The 23410-nt window shown below is 38.9% G+C and overlaps 1 protein-coding gene across 1 annotated transcript in view; it reads left to right on the top strand.

The window, feature by feature from the left end:
- Nucleotides 1-14: 14 nt before the first annotated feature.
- Nucleotides 15-23410, top strand: part of NEURL1B (neuralized E3 ubiquitin protein ligase 1B) — a 59528-nt gene continuing 36132 nt past the window's right edge. The window contains 1 exon segment of the mRNA XM_032208503.1: nt 15-212. Coding sequence (XP_032064394.1) covers nt 182-212 — 31 coding nt within the window. The 5' untranslated portion in view covers nt 15-181.

The raw sequence follows: 23410 nt of genomic DNA, 5'->3' as shown, positions 1-23410 counted from the left end.
GTGCCGCTCCGGGTTCTGGGCAGGGAAACAGCGAGCGAAGGAGCAGCCCAGCCGGGAACCACCGGTGGCCCACTCCGTCCCTGGGGCCGTCAATGGCCCTGATTCAGAGCGCGGCGCAGCTCCGACAGCGTCTTACTCGGCAACCTCCCTCTGAGCGGCGTGAGTGAATGAGGAGGGAGCGATGGGCAACACAGCGCACAAGAGCTTGGCAGGTACTTGGGGCGGGGCGTCGAAGAGCGCCTTGGTCAGTCGCTGCGGAGGTCGCCCTGGGCCAGCCAACCGCTCCGGAAAGTCCTTTCCTCCCTCCCGAGACAAGGGTGCTTCCCTTTGGCTGCTAAAGGCTGGGCTGTTCGCTGCGGTCAAGGGCGGATCGTGGTCCCCCGCTCTCTTTTCTCCTGGGTGAACGGAGCTGCCAGCTCCCTGCAAGCCTCTGTCCAACCAAGGGATTTATCTCTCTCTATATTTTTGCACTGCCCTTGTCACGCTGTCCGTTGCAGTTCTCCTGGTGGTGCAAAAACAGCGGCGTTTTCTGGTCTTCTGAGTGTGTGCGTTTTTGTGCCCCGCCTTTTTTTTCTTTGTAGCACGTGTTGCTTTCGGTCCTCCAGTTAGAGACTGGGCTGCTATCTGTCAGAACGGTGTAGGTAGGGTCTCCTGCTTAGGCGAGGTGGGGTGGGCTGTTGGACTAGAGGACCTTCCAACTCTATTATTCTGATAAATTAAAATCCTGAAGCCGGAGAATAAGATTGTGTCAGCTCCATCCTCGATTGAAATAAACTGTCAAACGTGCTTTTATAGGCTAGGTTAGGCTATAAGGGAGCTGTTGAACAGGTATTTTATTTCTATGTATTTTCCTGTGGTGGTCTTTTTTTCTCTCTCTCCCCAAAGATTTGAAGCTTCTGGTTTTAGAACATGTTTCAATTAACACCCCCTCCTGAATTTAAACGTTATTTCAGGGTAGGAAATTGAGTTAAATTAGCAGCATTTAGAGACCTCTGTCGTTTATCATTCTCTCCTATGTCCATGAATACAATTTCACAAAAGTACTGCATCATGCCTCTTGCAATCTATCTTAAGATTTATTTTAAACCCTTGCAGGTGTATCTAGAGCAGAAACTACTAGGACTACTAATGGTAATCAAGGAGTAGGTTGGATGCTTCTTATTACAGCTTTTCAGCTTGCAAAGCTTGAAGGATTCATGCTTCTTGATTTTGAAAAGCTGCTTCCTTTTCAAACAGATAATGGTGAAAAATGGGTAGGTGATTTGATGTCAGCAAAGCTTCATATTTTCCTGGTTAAGGAAAAAAAACCCTTTTAAAATTCATTTTGACTTGAAAAGGAGAACCAACACTAGTTTTTATGAGAATATTGCATATCAATCCCAGTTAACGTGAGCTAGCCGCTGGTGTGTAAAATGATACTTAGTGATATTCATGATGTCCTCATCTCAAAAAACTGTCATCTTTATCGCAGGCTTTCATGGAAATAAGCTCCCTGATATATCAGTGTGGTTAGCAAATAATCGTGCTTGAATTGACACAGAGGGTTAGGTAGTGTGCACAGTTGGCAGATTAAACATGTACAAGAGGACAGATGCTGAAACTGGTGGCTTTTGTTCAGCAGCCAAGAGACAAACTGGCAGCAGAAATGGCAAATTTCAGACAGAAAAGGCTTCCTTGGAAAGTAGGGTTTTGTCCTTCCTTTAAACCTTTGTCTCTCTGTAATAGAATGACCATTGCTTTTTTTTTTTTTAAAACATGTTCAGGTTGCCATGTGCTTCCCCCCCATCCATTAAAATAAAGACAATGAACTTTAGCAGCAGCTGGGAAGCATTCGATTCCCTGAAACCCACTCTCCCAAAAGAAGGCAGAAGGAGCTTTTCTTACAGAACACTCCAAAGGCAGATTGGCAGCTGAATGGAAAAGACACTCATTACTATTATGAAAACTGAATCTTATTTTTCTTTTGAAAAGTCTATATGTGGTCATTATGAGAGGAAATGATATTGAAATATTGTTATAAATCTGGTGCAGGTCCCGTGCCTTGGTTTAAAATACAGGGCTCACACAGCCCATATTGTTCTGTGTTAATGAAAATGAGTTCTGATTTATGCTTGCAAATGGGTAATTGAGATCCCTCCCTTCGTTCTTCTCAATGGGTAACATGGACAGTTGTTGATGAAGAATTAACAGTATTGAATTACTGCTTTGAGGTTTGGTGAGCTTGTCCTTTTCTTTCCAGCTGCTGGTCTCAATCATTGTTCCTCTTGCTGTTTTTTCTTAAGCATAAATATTACATTCAGGATATTTGGATTATGTACTCAAGCTTGCAGGCAAATTGCCAATTATGGTTACCCCACAAAACAATTATGAAGGACTCCTGCTGCATGATGGGGCCCAAAGTTTATTATCTCTTTTGGCATGGCAAACTTTGGTAGCTTTAGGGTGCTGGAATTGGAACAGTACCTGTCTCTAGTCTGACATTTACTTGACATTTATTTTTGTTACTTCTTTCTTATCCTTAGGGTTTGAATTACACAGCCAAATAAATTGCAGTCACACCCTTCGTTCTGCCAGAGGATGTTACTGGATGCCATTCACTCACACAGTAGTTGTATAATTGAAATGTGGTTTAAATTTTGAATTAACTCTTGATTTGGAGATGCATGAAACACTGAAAATAATTTCTGAAACTGCGCCCTATAGATGCCCACAATCTGTGTGCATTACAGTAACATGTGCAATTTGGACAGGTTATTAGTTCTTAATCCAGCTCTACCTCAGAATATGGTTGGGAAGACAGGACAGATAAGGAAGATCTATCTTTGTTATCCTGAGCTCGTTATAGAACACGAGTCTTACACAGGAATAGATAAAATGACCCTTTTTGCTAACTAAATAATCAATACAGATTTTCCAGATTGTTGTACAAATATAAAAATAAGAGCATCCATGGACAAAACTGATTTTTTAAACAGGCTTAATATTAACATGCCCACCACTTGAGTGAGCTGTAGAGAATTTGGAGCATTTTGGTATGTCCATTAGCAATATAAGAATGGTCAAATAACTCTATAAATGTGAATATGCCATTGCTGCACAGAGCGATGTGCTCTCGATCACATCACTTCAGAAGAGTAGTGGAGGAGCAAGGCTGAAAAAACACCAGTTTTCAATCCTTTAATGTGGGAAACAATAAGGAGCTCTTACACATAACACAGGAGAAGGTTAAAAGGTTAATAAAGCTACTTCTCTTTGCTATGCTTGTCTGCTTATCTTTACAAAAGCAGTTTTAGAGAAGAGCAACCTGCATGAAATTAAAGTTCATACTGATAGTTTAAACATTCTTGACTCAAAGGACCTTAAGCTCTTATCTAGAAAGTATCTTTTTGTGAATCCACAGTCTATATATCATAAAGCATGAACAACTTGAACCTATTATGATATAATTACAATTTTATAATTGTGATTATGAAAACCTAAGGGTAAGAGTTACAATGCATTTTAGATTCCATTCTGAATTTGACTGCCCTGTGTGTGTGTGTGGTGTGTGTGTGTAGGTAGTATATACTTTGCACTTAGGTTGAATGGAGACCTCAGTGTCTGGTCAAATCTGTTCACCACTTTATTGGATAGTATGTTTTAGTGTACTATATTATTTTGCATTATATAGGTTTTTATATTATATTATATATACTATTCAAAGTCACATAGTTTGAGTTGGGCAGCCATATAAATACATAAATGCACAGATCAACAAAATATATTCATACATTATTTATTAAAGTCCATAAATCTATGGACTTCAACTTGTTTTTAACCTGCTCTGATACCACTTAATAATGCTGAAAAAATTTACATGCATGTTTTTAAATAGATTTGCACAATTCTTACTTTGTTTGAAAAAAACTTTTGCATTGGAGTGGGGCAGTTAATGTTTATGAAATAAACAAATTCCTAGATTTTGCATAATTAAATTCTTAGCACTTTTGAAATTGCAGGGAGATAAAGAAAAGTATGTAATTCACAAAAGATTTCAAATGAAAAATAGTATTTGAATTGCATTAACTAATATATTTCTTACAATTCTGGTTTTGATATGCAAAACAGTTTTATAAAATTCTAGAGTCTAGACAATCTGTGTCTTGTTGGGTCAAGGCTGAGCAGTGTGACGTGACTGCAAGCTTCTCACGTTCATTATTAGAAGATTCCAGGGACCGTTATAAATGAGGATCACACATTATTTAAGAGACATGCCTAACCTGAACAGGGACACACAGGTAGCAAAAGTCTTTGATAGCAGCAGCAACTTCCAATTTCCTGTCAGCTTCCTCATTGATTTCCTTGTGGGAAGTTGCAATGAGCATCAGAAATTCCATTTCCCTTCTCTTCCCTTTCCACAGGAAGGGAAGAAGCAAGGGATTACTCAAGTGACTGGGAAACTTGACAACAAGGATCATGTGATTGTAACAGCAGCCTGGCAGCACTGAATCAGCCACAACTTCCCCAAATTTCATTCCCCCCCTCCCCCAAATGATTGCTCCCAGTGGTTTTGTAAGTTAGCCCATTTGAGGAACCTATGGTGATAAAGTTTTGTCCTATTGTGTACCAGTTTACTGAAAGGTTACAGACACAAGATTTTAATAGTAATATAGATGCCATATGCATCCCACATTCTCTAGATATGCAAAAAAAAAAACCCTCCCCTACATTCACACATGGTTAGGTAATGTTGATGCTCATATGAAATGTGCTTTTTCATTCAAGTGGTGTCTTTGTATTTTACCCTAACAGTTGCTGGGGTGTTAGAAATTCTTCTGTGCATCTTTAAATTCTTTGACCAGCTCCCATTGAAAATGCCAAGGGTGTTTAGAATGACTGTGCAACAATTCTAGAATCCTGGAGTCTTCAGTATCACATAACAAGGCTGAAGAGCTCTTTTGATAGATGCTCTGTTTGCTTAAAGAAACATCTCTCTTGCCCTAGTTGACTAAAGAGGCAACTATTGTACAAAAGAATGGAAGATACAATCAAATAGTAGATTAGCATTTAAGCAGAACGATTAATCTATGTTTTTCAGGTATTTGCTGAGTTTATTTATTTTTTAAAACTAGACATGAAAAGCCGAAGTTGATACTTCTGTTCCAATTGCATGCAGAGAAAACCCAGATACTGTACATTATTCTCACTGGACATCATAGAAAAAGTCAGTCTCTGTTTTCCACTTCTGTGTCCTTTAGGTGTTAGGTCCCAATTGAGTCCTGTTGACTTGGGAGAAGTTAATTATAGAATTACACTTTTAACACTTAATGTTGCTTCTTGGAAGGGAGGGATTGGTTTAACATCTGCTTATTAGTAGTTTGGTACACAGAAAGATGAAGGCAATTCACATATTAACAATAGTAGAGAAAGTGCTAGAGACTCTCTGGTGACATGAAAATGTCTCTTATGCCCATGAAGTTGTTTCTGGCAGTAGTGTAGAAGTGGTTTGCCATTGCTGACTTCTGGGATTTTTTAACTTTCCAATTAGCTTAAATCTCTGTTTTTTTTGGTGATCATGTATTCAAGACTTACCAGGTCTGATTCTGCTTAGCTTCTGAATGCCAGCTAAAGTTGATATCAGCTAGGTACTGCTATAAATTGTAATGGCTACTAAAACAGTATTTTATGCTGTCTCAGAGCTATTTGAAGAAATAATAAAAGTGTAACTTCTAATATTCTGGAATAGTAAGAATAACTATGATGAAAGAGATGAGCGATTACAGACATCTAAAGGGCTTTCACTAATAAATGAGCATCTTTCTTAATCTTCTGTATTTTTAATCCATGGCTCTTAGATTGCCTACTAACCAAATAGTCACCAGAGCAGACTTATCTGGATAAGTGATTCTCTGCTTCCACTCCAACAGATTTAGTGGAATTCTGAATGTTATCTGTTTGTTGCTTTTATTTGGTATCAGTGAATGAAGTCTAAACCTGAACTCAAAATCTGAAGAGAGGTGTGTAGGGGATGGATGGAGGGATGGAGGGATGGAGGGACGGAGGGACGGAGAGAGGGAGGGAGAGGGAGAGAGAGAGAGATGGTTTATAGAGAGCTGAAGTGGCATAGTAGTTTAAGTACAGTATGCAGGCGATGCAGTATTGATGTTGATATGCTACTCTGTAAATTGTTTAGAGAGGGCTATAAGTAATATGAAGCGGTATATAAGTCTAAGTGCTATTGCTATTATTGAATTGAATTGAATTGTTATTTATTATAGGCCGCCCTTTTCCCTGAGGGACTCAGGGCGGCTTACAATTCATGGGAAGGGGAATGCAAGACAATATAACACAATACGTGAATAACAAATAATAACAATAAAACACAACAGTCATTCAACATTCGGGTGGGGTGGCGTCGATCCTTATCCCAGGCCTGACGGGATAGCCATATCTTAATGGCTGGTGCGGAAGGTCTGGACGGTGGTGAGGGTACGAATCGCCACGGGGAGATCGTTCCAAAGGGTCGGAGCTGCTACAGAGAAGGCCCTCCTCCGCGTAGTCGCCAGTCGGCACTGACTTGCAGATGACTCGGAGGAGGCCTAATCTGTGTGATCTAATAGGTCGAAGGGAGGTAATTGGCAGGAGGCGGTCTCTCAAGTACTCAGATCCACTACCATGGAGGGCTTTATGGATGGTAAGTAGCACCTTGAAGCGCACCCGGAGATCAACAGGTAGCCAGCGCAGCTCGCGGAGGATGGGTGTTATGTGGGCGAACCGCGGTGCGCCCACAATCACTCGCGCGGCTGCGTTCTGGACTAGCTGCACTCGCCGATGCTCTTCAAGGGCCAGCCCCATGTAGAGCACATTGCAGTATTCCAGCCTAGAGGTCACAAGGGCTCGAGTGACTGTTTGTGAGAGCCTCCCGGTTCAGGTAGGGTCGCAACTGGCGCACCAGGCGAACCTGGGCAAATGCCCCCCCTGGTCACAGCTGACAGGTGGATGGTCAAAGTCAGCTGTGGATCCAAGAGGACTCCCCAAGTGCGAACCCTATCTGAGGGGTGTAAAATTTGACCCCCCCAGCCTGAGCGATGGAACACTGGCCCAAATTAATTGGGAGGGAAACACAACAGCCACTCGGTCTTGTCCGGGTTGAGTACCAGTTTGTTTGGCCCTCATCCAGTTCTTAACGGCCTCAAGACCCCGGTTCATCACGTCCACCGCTTCATTGAGTTGGCACGGGGCGGACAGATACAACTGAGTATCGTCCGCGTATTGAGGGTATTTTATCCCGTGCCTCCCGAATGATCTCTCCCACGCGGTTCATGTAGATGTTAAATAGTAGGGGGGATAAGACCGAACCCTGAGGCACCCCATATGTTAGGGGCCTAGGGGACGATCTCTGCCCCCCAACCAACACCGACTGCGACCTGTCCGAGAGGTAGGAGGAGAACCACTGTAGAACAGTGCCTCCCACCACCACCTCCCGCAATTATATTGTGTCAAGAAGCTCCTGTGATTCTTTGCAGATCCTGGCAAAAATTCTTCATGTCTTTAATTGCTCAAATGCTATGAATAATCATAATTATTTATTACTTTATTGTTGGAAATAAGTTGTGATGGTGGGACATCTATTCCACTCGATAGTGGCTGTCAGATGACCTTTAAGAGTACAGATTCGAGTTTGTTTTTTCTTCATTCTATTCCCAATAAAGCAAGTGTAAAACATTCGTTAAGTGACAAGGCTTTGTTCTGACTTGACAAACTGACAGAAATGCACATCGATGTCACTGGATGATATAACATTGGCCACAGTTTAATTAGTGATACTTGGTGGTGGATAGCGATGACAGTTTGAGCCAATTTTTTTCTTTTTCCAAATGAGATGATAACTTGCTAACCCATTCCTGGGGGAGATCTTGTTTTACTAGCTCTTTGATATTCTTTTAGTCTAATTTTACATTTCTTCTACCACGGTATGCCAGAAATCGGTCCACGCAAACCAAGTCCAGCCACGGGATCCAGGCAGCACACGAAATCACATACCTTCCGGTTCATGGAAAAACCTCTTTCCACGGAACTGGTCCCTGTTGTCCAAAAGGTTGGAGGCCACTGCATTAAAGTATCCCCATTTTTTCCAGATTTTTATTTAAGCCTGAAAAAATGTATCAGAACTTTAGGAATTCCATTATCTTTAATTAGTTATTTTCTTAAACCAGCAATATACTGGTTACTACTTGAGAGATCATCAAAAAATATTGGAACCCTAAGCTAATCTAGGGATTCAGATAAACATCCTGAAAATAACTTTAATATTGTACTAAGAAAGATGTATGGATGTGTTCCTGAAATTGACTGGAAGGCTTTAATTGACCTTTTTTATGCAGTAACATTCTCTCTCATAGTATCTACTGTGCCTTGTTGTCAGTTGATAGTATATCCATCAAGCTGTGTGTATTGAGGAGACAGCATGGGAAAGGCATAAATATCCCTAACATTACAACAAATATTTCAGTAATTAGTATTCACACCACCATATTTGGCCAGTGTGCATAATGTCTGTCTCTAAGACATCACCAAGGATTTCACAAAGGGTTTGTCTTTCTTTTATTAATTGAGAACCCCATAAATGCTGAAATCTTTTTTGAAATTAGTGCAAAACTTTTATGGTTGAAAAGCATTAAAATAAACATTCATACCTTGCACAGTTCCAGGAGGTTTAATTTGTTGAACAAACTCTAGTACCCAACAGATGGCCAAGCTGAAAAGGTATAGTTTAAAAAACACTTCGTGCTAAGTCACCCTTTCCAACCTACTTCCTTCTAAATGACCGTTCTGGATTGGTCCATACATATAAAGGCCTACAGATTGAGAGATGTTGAAATGTAAGGCAGATGTTACACACGATGGTTTAATGTAATTGTGAAAAATAGCTTTTTGGTCTCTTGACTTTGGAGCTAACTTATCACTAACAGGTTTCCCTTATTCTCTCATTTTGCAAGTTTCATTCTTGATGGCATCTATCTTCAGCTTGCTCTTCTAGACTTTGTCTCTTCACTGATGAGTTTTAATTTCTCACCTGTTGGACTGATCTTCTTTTTTCGCTTTTAATGAAAAATGGTATATGGCATCTTAGAAATTACCACATTTATTTCCAAAAGAAGAGAATATTTAATGCTCAGGCTTGAACTGTGAGATCCTTAGTGCTCTCTGGGCCTGGTGGTTTTCTTGTAAACTTTCATTGCCAAACTAGGTAACATCATTAGTGCTACTTGATGATGTTACTTATTTTGGTAATAAAACACCTGCAAGAAAACTGCCAAGCTTAGGGAGCACCAAGGCCACGTTATTTTCACTTTAGCTTTCATGGATAATGAAGATTTGTTCATCTCTAAAGTTCAATGAAATTTTATGTTTTACTGCATCTGACTTTATTCAGTTTATTCTTTAAAGAACCTGAATGATAAATTCCAGAAGTGCTGAAAACTAGCCAACTTGTTCAGGATAACACCAGAAAAAAGTAATTGAATCATCTGATTGGACCAGCATTATAAGAAATTAGCACCCACCTCTCTCCTAGACAAATGATATATTTTAGGAAAATATTAAAAGGGCAGAATATTTCCCCTAAAAAGGAGGAAGAAACTCACACACACCCCACCTTTGTTAATGGGCCATTAAAGCCTGGGTCAGTCTATTCTACATAACAAAGGTCTACCTCCTTCAGGCAGAGGTCCTTCATTACATCATCATCCAGCAAAGCTCAACCAAGCCTGGGACACAGACAACCTACAAAATTACCTCTGAATGGCCCCATGGAAGTCTGACAACCAATCAGAACACAAGCTCAAATTCAAAGCCAACAGAGGGCATTAAACCCAGGCACTCCCAGCATCTCTGCCCCCCCTTTTTTGCCCAGGATCTTAAACCATGTGGTTCTGCCCACCATTAAACCATCTTTCCAAGCAGTCTCTGTGTTTCCAGTGTCTTTCTTCCCACTTGGAACTGAACCCAGATGAACATTTCTTCCAACAACACCTTTATGAAAAGCCCTATACTGGATTGTTCAAAATCACAGGAATGGAGGGAAGGTTAGGAGGCTGTGAATAATTTTGCATAAGCAGTGTCCAAACCTTGAACCATATAGTACTGCTGGACTATGTCTAACATTTAGACCTTGGATCTTTTCAATTCCAGGAAGAATATTGCAGACTAATAGCTACAGCAACATTTGTTTTTCTTTCTTCAGATGAACCTGTGAAATGGAAGTGGAGGGTGGCGGGAGAAGGAGTATACATAGTTGGCAGCCCTTATGGGCAAACACTTGAAACTGAAATGTCTCCTGGGTTCAGTATTTGACTATGTTATTAAATGAATTGCTTTATTTCTAATGCATCCACTTAGCCATGGCGTAAGCACCTGGCATCTATCATCAATGAAGGAAAGGGCCTGATAACATTGTATTCTTCTTCCTCAACACAAACAAAGCAATTGCTATTAATTCCTAAGGCATTTTTATGCAGCTGACGCCCCTGCTATGCAAAATTAAATCCAAAATGAATTCAGTGACATATTGAATCAGCTTTGCTGAGGCCATCTTGGATTATTTAGGCCTGCATGCATCGAACCAGTTTAGTGTAGTGGTTAAGGCACCAGGCTAGAAACCAGGAGACCATGAGTTCTAGTCCCTCCATGAAAACCAGCTGGCTGACCTTGGATCAAACACCCTCTCTCAGCCCAACAGAGTTTTGTTGTTGTGCGGAAAATGGGAGGAGAAAGATATGTTGGATATGTTTGCTACCTGTTATGTGTAAAAATGACAAAGGTGGGGTATAAATAAATAACCTATTCAGACAGGTTTATGCTCTGGCCTATAGAATCTTACCAGACTGATCAGCATCTGAAAAATAATCTCAGGTGACCATGCTTGTTCCACATACTATTAAAAATAAGATGGACATTGGTGGTGAAATTCAGCAGGTTCTGACAGGTTCTAGAGAACCAGTAGCAGAAATTTTGAGTAGTTCGGAGAACTGGCAAATACCACCTCTTGCTGACCCCAGAGTGGGGTGGGAATGGAGATTTTGCAATATTCTTCCCCCAGGAGTGGGGAGGGAATGGGGATTTTGCAGTATCCTTCCCCTGCAACGCCCACCAAACCACACCCACAAAACCAGTAGTAAAAAAAATTGAATTTCACCACTGGTGGGCATCCTTTACTACAGGGCATTCTCTGGGAATGAATCCTGGTTTATATTCTTTACAGTTTGTGCTTTCTGAACAGTCTTTTCAAGCCCAAATCTTAGCCCTGTTTTTGGATTGCCTTTGAGGTTCCATGAGGTTGACCAGTTTACCATCTGCACTTTACTTAAAACTTTTCACTTCAGTTTGAGAATTTGTGTGTTTGCCTAAAGGGCTGAATATCCTGTTTTGACACATGATTTTTGGCACCTTTCGAAAACAATTAAGACTTTTGGATTATTTATTCACATTCTTCTGTTTCAGTGTTAACGTTTTATAGTCTTGTTTGGAGAAAGTGAACATCCATGTGTGATTTACAGTAATGGTTCCTGTGCAAGATTTCATAAAGTCCCTGTTCATCTTCTAAAAAAAATTCCACAAATCTCATTCTAATCAAACATAAGAACAAACATCTTCGTCTTTAAGGCAAAATAAATTTAACTTTTTAAACAACAGGGTCAGGATCTAGCAGTGGCAAGAGAAGTGATTAGGAGAAGAAAAGCAGCTGTTTCACAGAAGGATAAGAAGAGGGAGAAACTATTAATGGAACATTTTCACTTATCACAGATTTCACCTTTTATAACATGAGATTATTAGGCTACTTGGTACTAAGTGATGACCTCTCTTGTGCTGTTAGGATATGATGCTTTTATTAAAAAAATACATGAGACAAATTTGGTTTCAATAATGTTTTGAGGGGAATTATATGCAAAGGGGGAGCTATTTTCACTTCCCAGGACTGAGTAGAAGAGGAATGTTATCTGAAAAGCTTTCCCCCATTTTTTTTAAACAGCTGCTGAGATTTCCCTTACAACAATTCAAATTACTATAATAATAGGAATCTGCCTCTTGGTATTCCACCCCCCCCCCCTTTCCTCATCCCCAAACATGCCTATCTGTCAGCATTGGAATTCTTAGAAAGTTACCGTAGATAGGACACACTGGATAAAAACAATCCTTCAGAATAATATAACCCATTATTTTCACATTTCCACTTATTTGGGACTTACATTATTTAATATGTCAGCATATGTTCTTCTGTATTCCTTTTTAATTATTTTGCCTCTGTTCTCTGAACTGCCACAATTTATATCTGGCTTTTTAAAATGATACCTAAATTAATCTGATCATGTCAAGACCTTTTTCTTCATTTTTTCCCCCAGCTTGAATTGCACACTTTTCAGGGAGCAGGGAGTAACAACATGAAAGTCATTCTGTTTTGGTTCAGGTATAGTTGCAGTAGAAATCCTAATTTGAATCTTGTGCAGGGTATTAAAAGAAATCACAAACTGGTTTGGCATATACATCATCTGTTTTAGTTTAATATACCGGTAATTTAAATATAAAGCTGTACATCATTTGTATAGCCGAATAGAGTAAACAAAATCTAAAATAGTTAGAAACAAGCATCAGCAGTAAGTACTATGATACAAGTATGAGAAAGTAAATGCTAATATTTATTGAGAGTTTACATTTTAATTAAACTTAGACATCTGTAACAAATGGAAAAGAAAGTTATCTTCTAAACTGAAACTCTACCTAAAATGGAAACAGGCCTCCAAACTTTATCCCTATTTTCCAGACTCTGTTCCTGAAAAGGATAGAGAGTAGAAGCCTGTAGGAATCCAACATATATGATTAGAGACACTTATATTTCATTTTGATTGTGATTTGGGTTCTGCTGAATTCCAGGAGTGTCTTGTTAAGTGTGATTGGGCCCTTCTTTGGAACTGGTGGTGTTTTCCAGTTCTCACCTGGTTCAAGTTCACATAACGATTAAGGTCTTTTCCAATTAGGAAAAATAAAAAGCTATTCTGTTTTTGCAGCTGTTGTTCAGTTTAATTTCCCAAGTGACTGTTTCTCTTTCTAATGTCAAGTCCAAGTTTTTTTAGCATGAAGTTCATACGTTGAGAAAAAAATAACACAGTCTTGGCATTCAAAGCTAAGTAACAATCAATTCATTTTTGTCTTTTAGAAAGTAAAATTTGATACTTTTGTCTCTGAGTACCTGTCAAATGGTTACTGGATTAAATGAGTAAGAGATTAATAAAAAATACCCAGTGTTTTAGAAATGGTAGAAAGAGATAATCAAATTTTAATCTTCTTTTTTTCATACTTTGACTAAATGTGATGGCAAATTTTTCAAAAACTAACTGTGATTTACATCTCACTTTCATCTAATCATTTTTTTCAACATACCTGGAATAATTAGACAGCTACCTTGATCTTTTTAAATGGTATTTTCTCATGCCAGAAGTTGGTCCCATGTTGGCGAGGACAGGGAGTTGTAAGGGAGGACAGGGAGTAAAAGAATGTAACAGGAACTCAATAGTTGGCATAAACAAGGTGAACTTATTTTAAATCTTCCTGTAGGTAGGTACTCCTGGGAGTTAATATTTAATTTTTGCTGGTAGACAGAGATGTATGATACTTGTGAAATTTTATTTCATGTTCTTCCATGTGCTCATAATATTAAGGTCTATGAAATAATTGTTCTTAATTATGTTTTCTATTGATTATCCATCAGAACTCTGTCAATGCATTTCTGAATTGTTTTATTTTGCCTTTGGACAAGTGGTTCTTGAATCTCTACAGATGTACCTATTTAATCTCTTAGCTATTCCCTCACAAACAAAAAGCCTTTACAGTTTCTCGTGTGAAGTTTCTTCTTACTTTGCTTTGGCATGAGGGAGAAGGAAAACAATCAAGATGTAGATAGAGAAGCTTTGGAAATAAAGTGCATACCATAAAGGCAATTTTTTTTTCCAGATAGCAAAGATTTCTTCTTTGTTGTTGCTCATTTTGGTTTCCTAAGTAGTTAATAGTAGATGAAAATCATTTCATTTGTAAAGCATACACTGATGAAAACAAATCACTGTTGTAATCACCCTGAAAAGAGAAGCTATTGATAGAAGAATTAGGCCAGTGTTCTCAACCTTGGCATTTGAAGATGTCTGGACTTCAACTCCCAGAATTCCCCAGCCAGCGAATGTTGGCTGGGGAATTCTGGGAGTGGAAGTCCCGACATCTTCATGTTGCCAAGGTTGAGAAACACTGAATTAGGCTGTGTTTAGATGAAGATTTTGTACATTAAAATTCCAGCCCAATAAGGAACGCTGTGTATAATTTTTCATTTGAAAATATATCTCCTTATAAATCAAATTTTAGATCCTTCAAACAAAGCATGTCTCAAAAATCTCCTTCCATATTTTAGAAATTACTGTTTTGCCTACTATAGAACTGTTTACATTTTTCAAATAGGGATTTATTATTATTTATTCAATTGCATCTAATTATATGGATTGTGGAAATATAAGCTTTTCATCTGTCTCTTGTTTTTAATGTAGTGCACTCCATTTGTACTTCACATAGTTATTTAAACGCGCACACACACAGTATAACAATAATTTTTCATAGCTCGTATTCCTATATTTCGGGGACTGATTTCTGCAACACACTTTTAAATGAAGTAAATTTAATCTATAGTCTTTATATTGAGACAGAAAATCGACTAGTCGAGTCCAGTATCATTTGCTTTAAGAGATGTCTTCCCCAAGGATTTCAACCACACACATTTTGAACTACTTGTAACCTGAGATCCTTTTAACTGGAAATACCAAGTATTGAATGTAAGACTTCCTTTATGTGAAAACTGTGTTCTTTTCAAGGCAGAAATGACATCTCCATTTTCTAGAAGCTGTGTATATAAATCCTCCCTTCTTTAAACTCTTCTGGTGATCAGTAACATAAAACCATTGCTGGTGCTGACTTCCAAATGTAGTCAGTAAAACAGAGCTCCGTTCTGCTGGTGTGCTGCTCAGCTCTCATATTTTAAGTCTTTTGTATACTCACTATAAGCTGTAAATTCCTTGATCCAAGATTTGTTGTTGAGAATATTCACAGCATTTGGAGTCTGACATAAGTGAAGTATGCTACTAGAACATTTCTGAGCCTCTGAAGTATATTGTGTTCCTTATATTTTCCTGTGCCTTTGCCACATTGCCAAATTCTCCCACATATCTTCTGTTTCGGTATCATCTGTCCTTGTATATGCTTGTCAGAATTTCTGATCTTTGAGGACACTTTTAGGAGGTTCTGAGCAGTAAAGATTACTGGCTATCATTTTCAAAATGAAATGGCTGATTACCTAACTTCCTCAAATTACTTTCCATAGGGAAGATCTTTTGATTTTGATATGACTAATGGAAGAAAGTGGGGTGAGATTTATAGGCCAAGATATGCCCAAACTAAAACCTTCTATGTGCAGTTAACACTTGCAGTAAAATAGGTGCAATTTGTACTCCATTATATTACGTGTCATTCTCCTCAGTATAGTACCTTAAAGCTTGAACTTGGATCATAGCTAGGTTTTTTTCTATCTTAACAAAAATTGGATAATTTCTTCAGAACCTTTCCTTCATTACAGGTAGTCCTCAACTTAAAACTGTTCATTAGTGACCGTTTGAAGTTACAATGACCATTGAAAAATGTGACTTATCACCATTTTTCACAGTTAGACCTTTGCAGCATCCCCATAATCATGTTGATCAAAATTCAGATGTTTGGCAGCTGGTTCATGGCCATTGCTATGTCCCAAAGTCATGTGATCACCTTTCCGACCTTATGACAAGCAAAGTTATGGAGATGCCAGATTCACTTAACAACGGGTAACTAATTTATCAACTGAAGTGATTCACTTAACAACTTTGCAAAAAAGGTAAAAAATGTAGCAAAACCCACTTACACAAATGTTTCACTTAACAATTGAAATTTTGGATTCAATGTGGTCATATGTCATATGAATACTACTGTATTCATTTTTCTTTAAAGGTGAAATTATGTTATTGCACAACATTTATCTTACCTCCTTTTTTTCTCAGAAACTAGGTCTCTTCATCCACCTAGATGGCAACACTTTGTCAATCTGGGACTATCTCACAAAATTAGATCTCATTAATAACTGGATGAGAAACCAGAAGATATTCCCAAAATCGTATGCTAGACTGCAAGAGTAGCAAACCATTTAATTTATTGTTGACAAATAACTTTCTGTCCATATCATGAAATCCCTAGTAATTGACCTTGGTTCTCAAGAAATTCAATGCTTTTTTGCCTTTTTAAAAAAATTCCTTCAAACTTATTATGTTGACATTAAATCTTTCAAAATGTTGCAATAAAAATGGAAAGTCGTTACCAATCAAAATGGAACACATAGGCCTACTTCTGTCGTGTCAGTAGAAATTTGCTTCAAAATGCACCTAGGTCAGGAACATCCTAGCTTTTTTGCCCTAATCCCAGGAATTTCTCTTTTAGGGCAAAGGGAGGCAAGAATGGACCTTTTAGTGCTAGAGATCTGACTTGAGAATCCTGATAAAAAAATTGACACTTGCACAATTCATAAATTGCGCTTTAGACTTGGACCTAGCCATTGGAATTGTTTCTATGATTTTTTATTTTGGCAGGCTGCCACTTATTACAAATTATAATTCTGTGATTTATCGTGATCTATAGACCCATGCATAATGTACATCAGTTTCTATTGGAGAATCTATAATTTGTAGGCTCCATCCCAGGCAGGAAAACACACAGTGCTAAGGCCTTGGAAATTTTCCAATTTTCCTTTTCCTTTTCAGTTTCTTTTCTTTTTTCATCCTATGGGAAAGAAGATCTTAATGCATTGAATTATTGTAATAAACAAATTCTGCTTTGGAAGCTGCTTAATAACTGATCAACCATTACAACTTTAGAATTAATTTTTAAATACTTCATTCCACATACATTAAATGCAGTCTCTGGTATTCTTTCTGGATAAACAAATGAAGTGTCTGACACTGAAAGACCAAGATGCTGTAAATGTATTAATCCTAAATTGTAGTGATGGGGAATTTGTATGTCTGCACATTTGAGAGTATCAGAATGGGGAGAAAATATATAGTTCATCACGGCAATGTTCATATCCTTTATTTAAGAGGGTTGCATTTCTTCCCTAATTGATTTATTTCTGGCTTCTACCCGCCTCTGTCTTACATTTCTGTGAGGCCAGGAATAGTTTATGGAAGTCCTTACTATTTCTGATGAAAGTCCTATCAAGTGCAGAGGTCTGTGTATGTGGGCGACTGTATATAGCTATATCTATACAATGTAATATGATATTTTACTGAGATTCAGACTAGCTGCATAAGACACATTCTTTCTTCATAGCTAACAAGTTGGTCCTTAGGCTGTTTTATTTACATTGATTTGATTTGATTTGATTTTGATTTTATTATATTATATGCCGCCCTTTTCCCCCGAAGGGGACTCAGGGCGGCTCACAATTCAAATCAGGGAAGGGGGGTACAGACAGAAAATAAAAGACAAAACATAACAATACATAATTTAAAAACACACAACAGTCATGCCATTCGAGAAAGGGGCAACAGCTCTTTAGGCCTCAGGCCTGTCGGAACAGCCAGGTTTTAAGGCTATGCGGAAGGCCTGGAGGGTGGTGAGGATTCGAATCTCCATGGGGAGTTCGTCCAGAGGGTCGGAGCAGCCACAGAGAAGGCTCTCCTCCGAGTAGTCGCCAGTCGGCACTGGCCGGCGGATGGAATTAGGAGGAGGCCTAATCTGTGGGATCTAATCGGTCTAGTGGAGGTGATTGGCAGCAGGCGGTCTCTCATTGTCACACACATCTCCCTGTGATGTGTTAAGGTGTGCAATTTGTAAGCTTCATTATTTAATAATCTTGCTGTAATGATATGTGCACTGCTTTTCCTCCTTTTTCTTTCCACCCATATTATTAAAACTGATTTAGATAGATAGATGGATTTCACATAGTTATTAATTGTTACAGTTTTCCCAAGATTCCCATCTTGGGCCCCAAAACAAAATTTTGCCTTTGAGCCATAAATAGCTGAAATTCCAAAACTTTTCTTTGAGCAGCTCATGCTGTTCCTTCCCAAAATCCCTTGATTTTTCTTTTCCTTCTCCATCCCCCAGAGGGATTCTACAGGATATACTCATCTGTGTATATTTTATCAGTGCAGGGTTTAATCCTCCTGATACTGTAACAGGATGTTTCTCCATCTGTGTAAGGGTAAAGGAACATCATATGGTAAAATTATAAAACAACTAATTCTCTCCCCTTTACAGTGTGGGCCACAACAGTTTATTATTTGCACAAGCAGTGAGAAAAAGTATTTATGAGCTGGTATAGCTCTCTGACAGAGTTGATATACATGCAACAGAAAGCAGCAACTTGCTTATTTTTCTGATGCTTCCTGATATTTGTTTCTGTATTATAAATCAATGGCCAATGGGATCAGGGGAGAGGAGGTGAATGAATGCTTCTTCTTCTTCTTCTTCTTCTTCCTCTTCCTCTTCCTCTTCCTCTTCCTCTTCCTCTTCCTCTCCTCCTCCTCCTTCTTTTTCTTCTATGGAGTGACAGATTGTCTCATTCTACTTATTGTTTAATTCAGATTGAGGAGCCTATTGTCCTCTTGCCTGGGAATGAATCTGTTTGAGTCCTGTTGGGTACAACTTTGAATATACGTATGTATATGTATATGTAAATAGCAATTTATCCTACTGTTCTTCGGGGGCGGGGGAGAGAGAGAAAATCAGCAATCCTGCTTTCCATAAATGGCTTTGTATTAGTTAAGGAATGATCATGTTGTTGTATTATTTGTGTGGTGACTGCATATTCTAATTATTTTTGAAGAGGCTGTATTTTTATACTTGTTTCTTGGGACTTAATCACACTGCATCTAGAAAGATTTACTTCACCGGACGTTCATGTCAGAAACAAGGCAACCTTTTTCAATTTCTCAACTGGAGGTAGAGCAGCTTGGTTTTCCAAATTGTGAGGAAATAAAATAGGGCTATTTAGTGTTATGGTTCTAAACACAAAACACTGTTGTGGCACATGAGGGGCCCTCACATAGTACCTGTCTGCAACTCCTTGAAGAAGCTGCATCTTTTCCTAAGATTGTACACTTTTCTGCTGCAGTTGAAGCATTATCTAGGAAAAAGATGCATTTGGAGTAGCAGACAGATGCTGAAATAGGGACATGGTGGCTCAGTGGCTAAGACGCTGAGCTTGTCGATCAGAAAGGTCAGCCGTTCAGCGGTGCGGATTTCTAGCGCCGTGTAACCAAGTGAGCTCCCATTACTTGTTCCAGCTTCTGCCAACCTAGCAGTTCGAAAGTATGTAAAGATGCAAGTAGAAAAATAGGAACCACCTTTGGTGGGAAGGTAACAGCGTTCCTTGCGCATTTGGCGTTTAGTCATGCCGGCCACATGACCACGGAGATGTCTTTGGACAGCACTGGCTGTTTGGCTTTGAAATGGAGATGAGCACCGCCCCCTAGAGTCGGGAAAGACTAGCACATATGTGCGAGGGCAACCTTTATCTTTTACCTTACAGATGCTGAATGCATACACTCTTCCTCTGAATTACCTTTCCTCATTGGAGTTGGAATTGTTGCACGGTCCCAGTTTGCAACACAGCTATTGTAAACCATTGGAAACAGTACACAAGTATGTGTATGAAGTTCTTATTTTGCAATTATTAAAGCAGTCACAATGTTTCTAACTCTTTCACGCCTGCTTAAGAGGCTGCTCGAAGTGGTTTCCACATGTTTACTTGAAAGAGTAAAAACAATCAAACATGAAAATAAATCCGGAAACACCTTTTCAAGCAGCTGTATATATTTTGCACAAGGTTTGGCTGCTTTAATGATTTAAACAGAAATGCTTTAACATGTACTTTGCTTTTTATTGCAACTGATGATCATGCTTAATTTGGAAGTGTCTTTGGAGAGGAAAAAGGAAGTTAAAAGATTCTGTAAACATGATGTGGAACCATGCAATCAGAAGGGGCCTTGGACGTCGTCTAATCTACCCTCCTTCGCAATACAGGAATGGCTGTCCAATCTTTCCGTGAAGGTCTCCAGTGATAAGAGCACACACAACTCTAGAAGGCTGACTGTTCCACTGTTCAATAGCTCACGTAGTCAGGAAATTCCTCCTTAATTCAAGTTTGGATCCCTCTCTGTAAAGCTTCCATCCCTTGGGACTTGTTTTATCCTCTGGTACTCTGGTATTCCTTATCCACTTCCCTGCAACATCCTTTCATGTATCAAGTCTGCTATCATGTCTCCCTTTAACCTTCTCATCTTGAGGTTAAACATACCCTTGCCCACTCTTTGTAATAGTTAACCTCCAAAACCCTCACCATTATGTAAACATAGAGAAATAAACCTAAGAAATACAGGGAGTCCCTACTAGTAACCATTCATTCAGCACCCATTTGAAGTTAGAGTGACTCTGAAAGAGTGATACTTAGGACTGGCCCTTGAAGTTCCTGTCATCCCAGCATTCCTGCAGTCACATGATTGTCATCTTGGATGCTCGACAACCACCTTGCTGTTATGACACTGTCAGTATCTTGCGGTCATTTGCACACCCTTAGTAATCTTCCTGGCTGGCTTCCCACAAGCAAAGTTGATGGGGAAACCAGCAGGGAAGGTGGCAAGTCACTCTTGTAAATTGCTCACTTCTATCTGGAAGCAGCCATCCCTGACCCAACCTCACCTAGGGCCCACCTTGCAGGCCACTCACATACCATCTCCCACCCACAACAGTTCCTTCTTGTACTGATTCTTTATATTTCAGAGATGTTTCATTTTCCATTGGTGTGGTCAATGGAAGTTTTAATTGGTGTTTTCTGTCTAATGGGTTTCCTAAGATAAATTCACATAGGGATAAAAATGGTAGAGATTACCATGGTTTGTTTCTTCAATGTGAAGCACTAGAATGAAGAATGAAAACAATATAGCTGTCAATTCAACAACCGGGTTTTGGGAATTAATTTTTATCCCCTATTTAGATTAATAATTTGAAAGTCTTGTTCCTTTACAGAATTCTTCACATAATTTTTGCTGCAAAATGAAAGAGTGAAAATTATGCAAACCAACATAACTTTTATAATGGGCGTTCTTATTTTCATTATTAAGTTTGTTGGATCTGAACTGATGTACACATTTTAGGGGAACTTTGATGGAAAGTAAGAAGATAATGAACTAGGCAGGAAGAAACTTCTTGGGGGGGGGGGAATCCTCTTGTTGTTTGAAAACTAATATAGAATGTATTCAAAATTAGCCAAACCTAGTATAAAAGCTTTGAGCTTAAGTGAACTACAGCATGTTATCTTTTCAATAATAACAATTTTGTGGGCTGTGGTTACATAATTATATATGTAATGTATATGTATATGAATAATTATAAAGTTGAGCGTTATTATTTGTATTTATAAATATTTTTTTAGTTCTTGGAATGGTCATTTGTCCATTCCATGTAGCTATTATATAACCTGCAGTATAGATGGCATGAGATGAACCAGACTGAACTGTTTCTTGGGAACTATTCACCAGAAAGTCCTCATGGTTAGGACTCAAAAATCACTGATGGACCATAGAATCATTTGAGGCATAGGGTGTTGGAAGAAATGTCCATCTGGGTTCAGTTCCAAGTGGGGAAAGAGACACTGGATTCATGGAAGATGCTTGGAAAGAAGGTTTAATGGTGGACAGGATCACATGCCTTGAAGATATTGGGTGAAGAAAAAAAAAAGGGAAGAGATGCTGAGAGTGCCTGAGTTTTTATACCCTCTCTGGGCTTTTGAATTTGAGCTTGTATTCTGATTGGTTGTCAGACTCCCAGAGGGCCATTCAGGGGCAACTCTGTAGGCTGTCCTGAGTCCCAGGCTTGATTGAGCCTTGCTGGATGATGTAATCTTTACAGGTGCCATGTGGTGAGATGGGTAGAGGGCTAATCCTATCATGTCCTGAGGACCATGTCTTAATCCCATCACCCTGGAGCTGAAGGAGGGGCAGGGAGCTGCAGGAAGCTGCTTTGTCTTTAAAACATGTTTCTCCTTTTCTTATCCAAGGAAAAATAATATTCTGGCTTTTTAATATTTCCTCAAATATTTCATTCTTCTAGGAGTCGGGTGGGTGATAACATTCTACAAGGGTTTTGAACTGAAAAGACATCCTGCCCCCAACTGGATGGTCTCCTAATGTTTTGGGACTGCTGTTCCCAGAATTCAAGTGATAGTTGCAAAAAACAGCAAAGCAAACAAAACTACACAAGTAATGTCTTCGATAAACTCCTGAGAAAATTTGGACAGGCCTTTCTTTATATAGTGAAGAAAAATAATTCCAGTGGTTTTTCAGGCTAGCAGAATATAAATCTATATCTACGTAATATACTTAGAAGTCATACAGTAGAAACAGAACTTGGATAACTCTTCTCTCCTCCCCTATCTACAGATGGATAAATTAGTAGAAACTTTACACATTCTTGAATACTTCTCAGTAGGACTGTGTTTCTTCCTTTCTGAAATCAACTGAAGTGCTTCATTCATTAACTTTAAAGGTTCTGACACATTCTGTCTGAACAGCATAAACGTTTGTCTGTATTCATGGTTTGTTTTATTAATGCCGTGAGAGGGAACAGCCGAAATCTCACGTCCCAGAGGTGCAGCAGCTGTGCACTATTGCCTAACAACCTTCAACACTAAATTGGCAGTTTCTACAAGGAAAACGCCTTTCCTTTAGGCATTTTATCTTTAGTCTCCTGAATGCATAAATATATTTCAGATGAAGCCTCACTGTATTTGCTGTCAAAATGTTTTAATTCTGGCTACAGCCAGAAGAGACCTAACTAATACAGGGTGCTATAGTTTTGACTGTTATCCTGTAAAGGAAGTTACACCCTGGCACTTGTCTGTTCATGAATATAGAGTTGAAAAGACAAAAAACAACAACATGGACCTACTTAGAAGCATGGTCCATTTAAATTCAGTAAGCATACATATTGTGAAACTCTGTTCTGAAATTAAAGGTGTAAAATATATGCTGCTTCTAAATGGCATCCATAATCTTGTGTATTTGTTACTAATTCTGGAATGCTCATCACATCTTTTGAACAATGTAAGTGGAGGATGTGTCATGGCCAAGGTCTCATATGTTGAATAGTGTATAGATTTAATATTATGTGAATGACGCACAGATAAATACAGTATTTGATCTCCAAGGTGCTAGAATCTTTTAGGCATTCTTAACAAGCCTTTGTTTACTGTGCCCTCTTAACTCCATTGGGTTGTGAATGGGAAAATGGTGGATGGAAGATCGTGGTGCACTTTGCT

This window comes from Thamnophis elegans, chromosome 2 (genome assembly GCF_009769535.1).
Source record: "Thamnophis elegans isolate rThaEle1 chromosome 2, rThaEle1.pri, whole genome shotgun sequence".
In the NCBI taxonomy this organism is placed as follows: Eukaryota; Metazoa; Chordata; class Lepidosauria; order Squamata; family Colubridae; genus Thamnophis; species Thamnophis elegans.
This window is presented reverse-complemented; position numbering and strand designations above follow the sequence as displayed.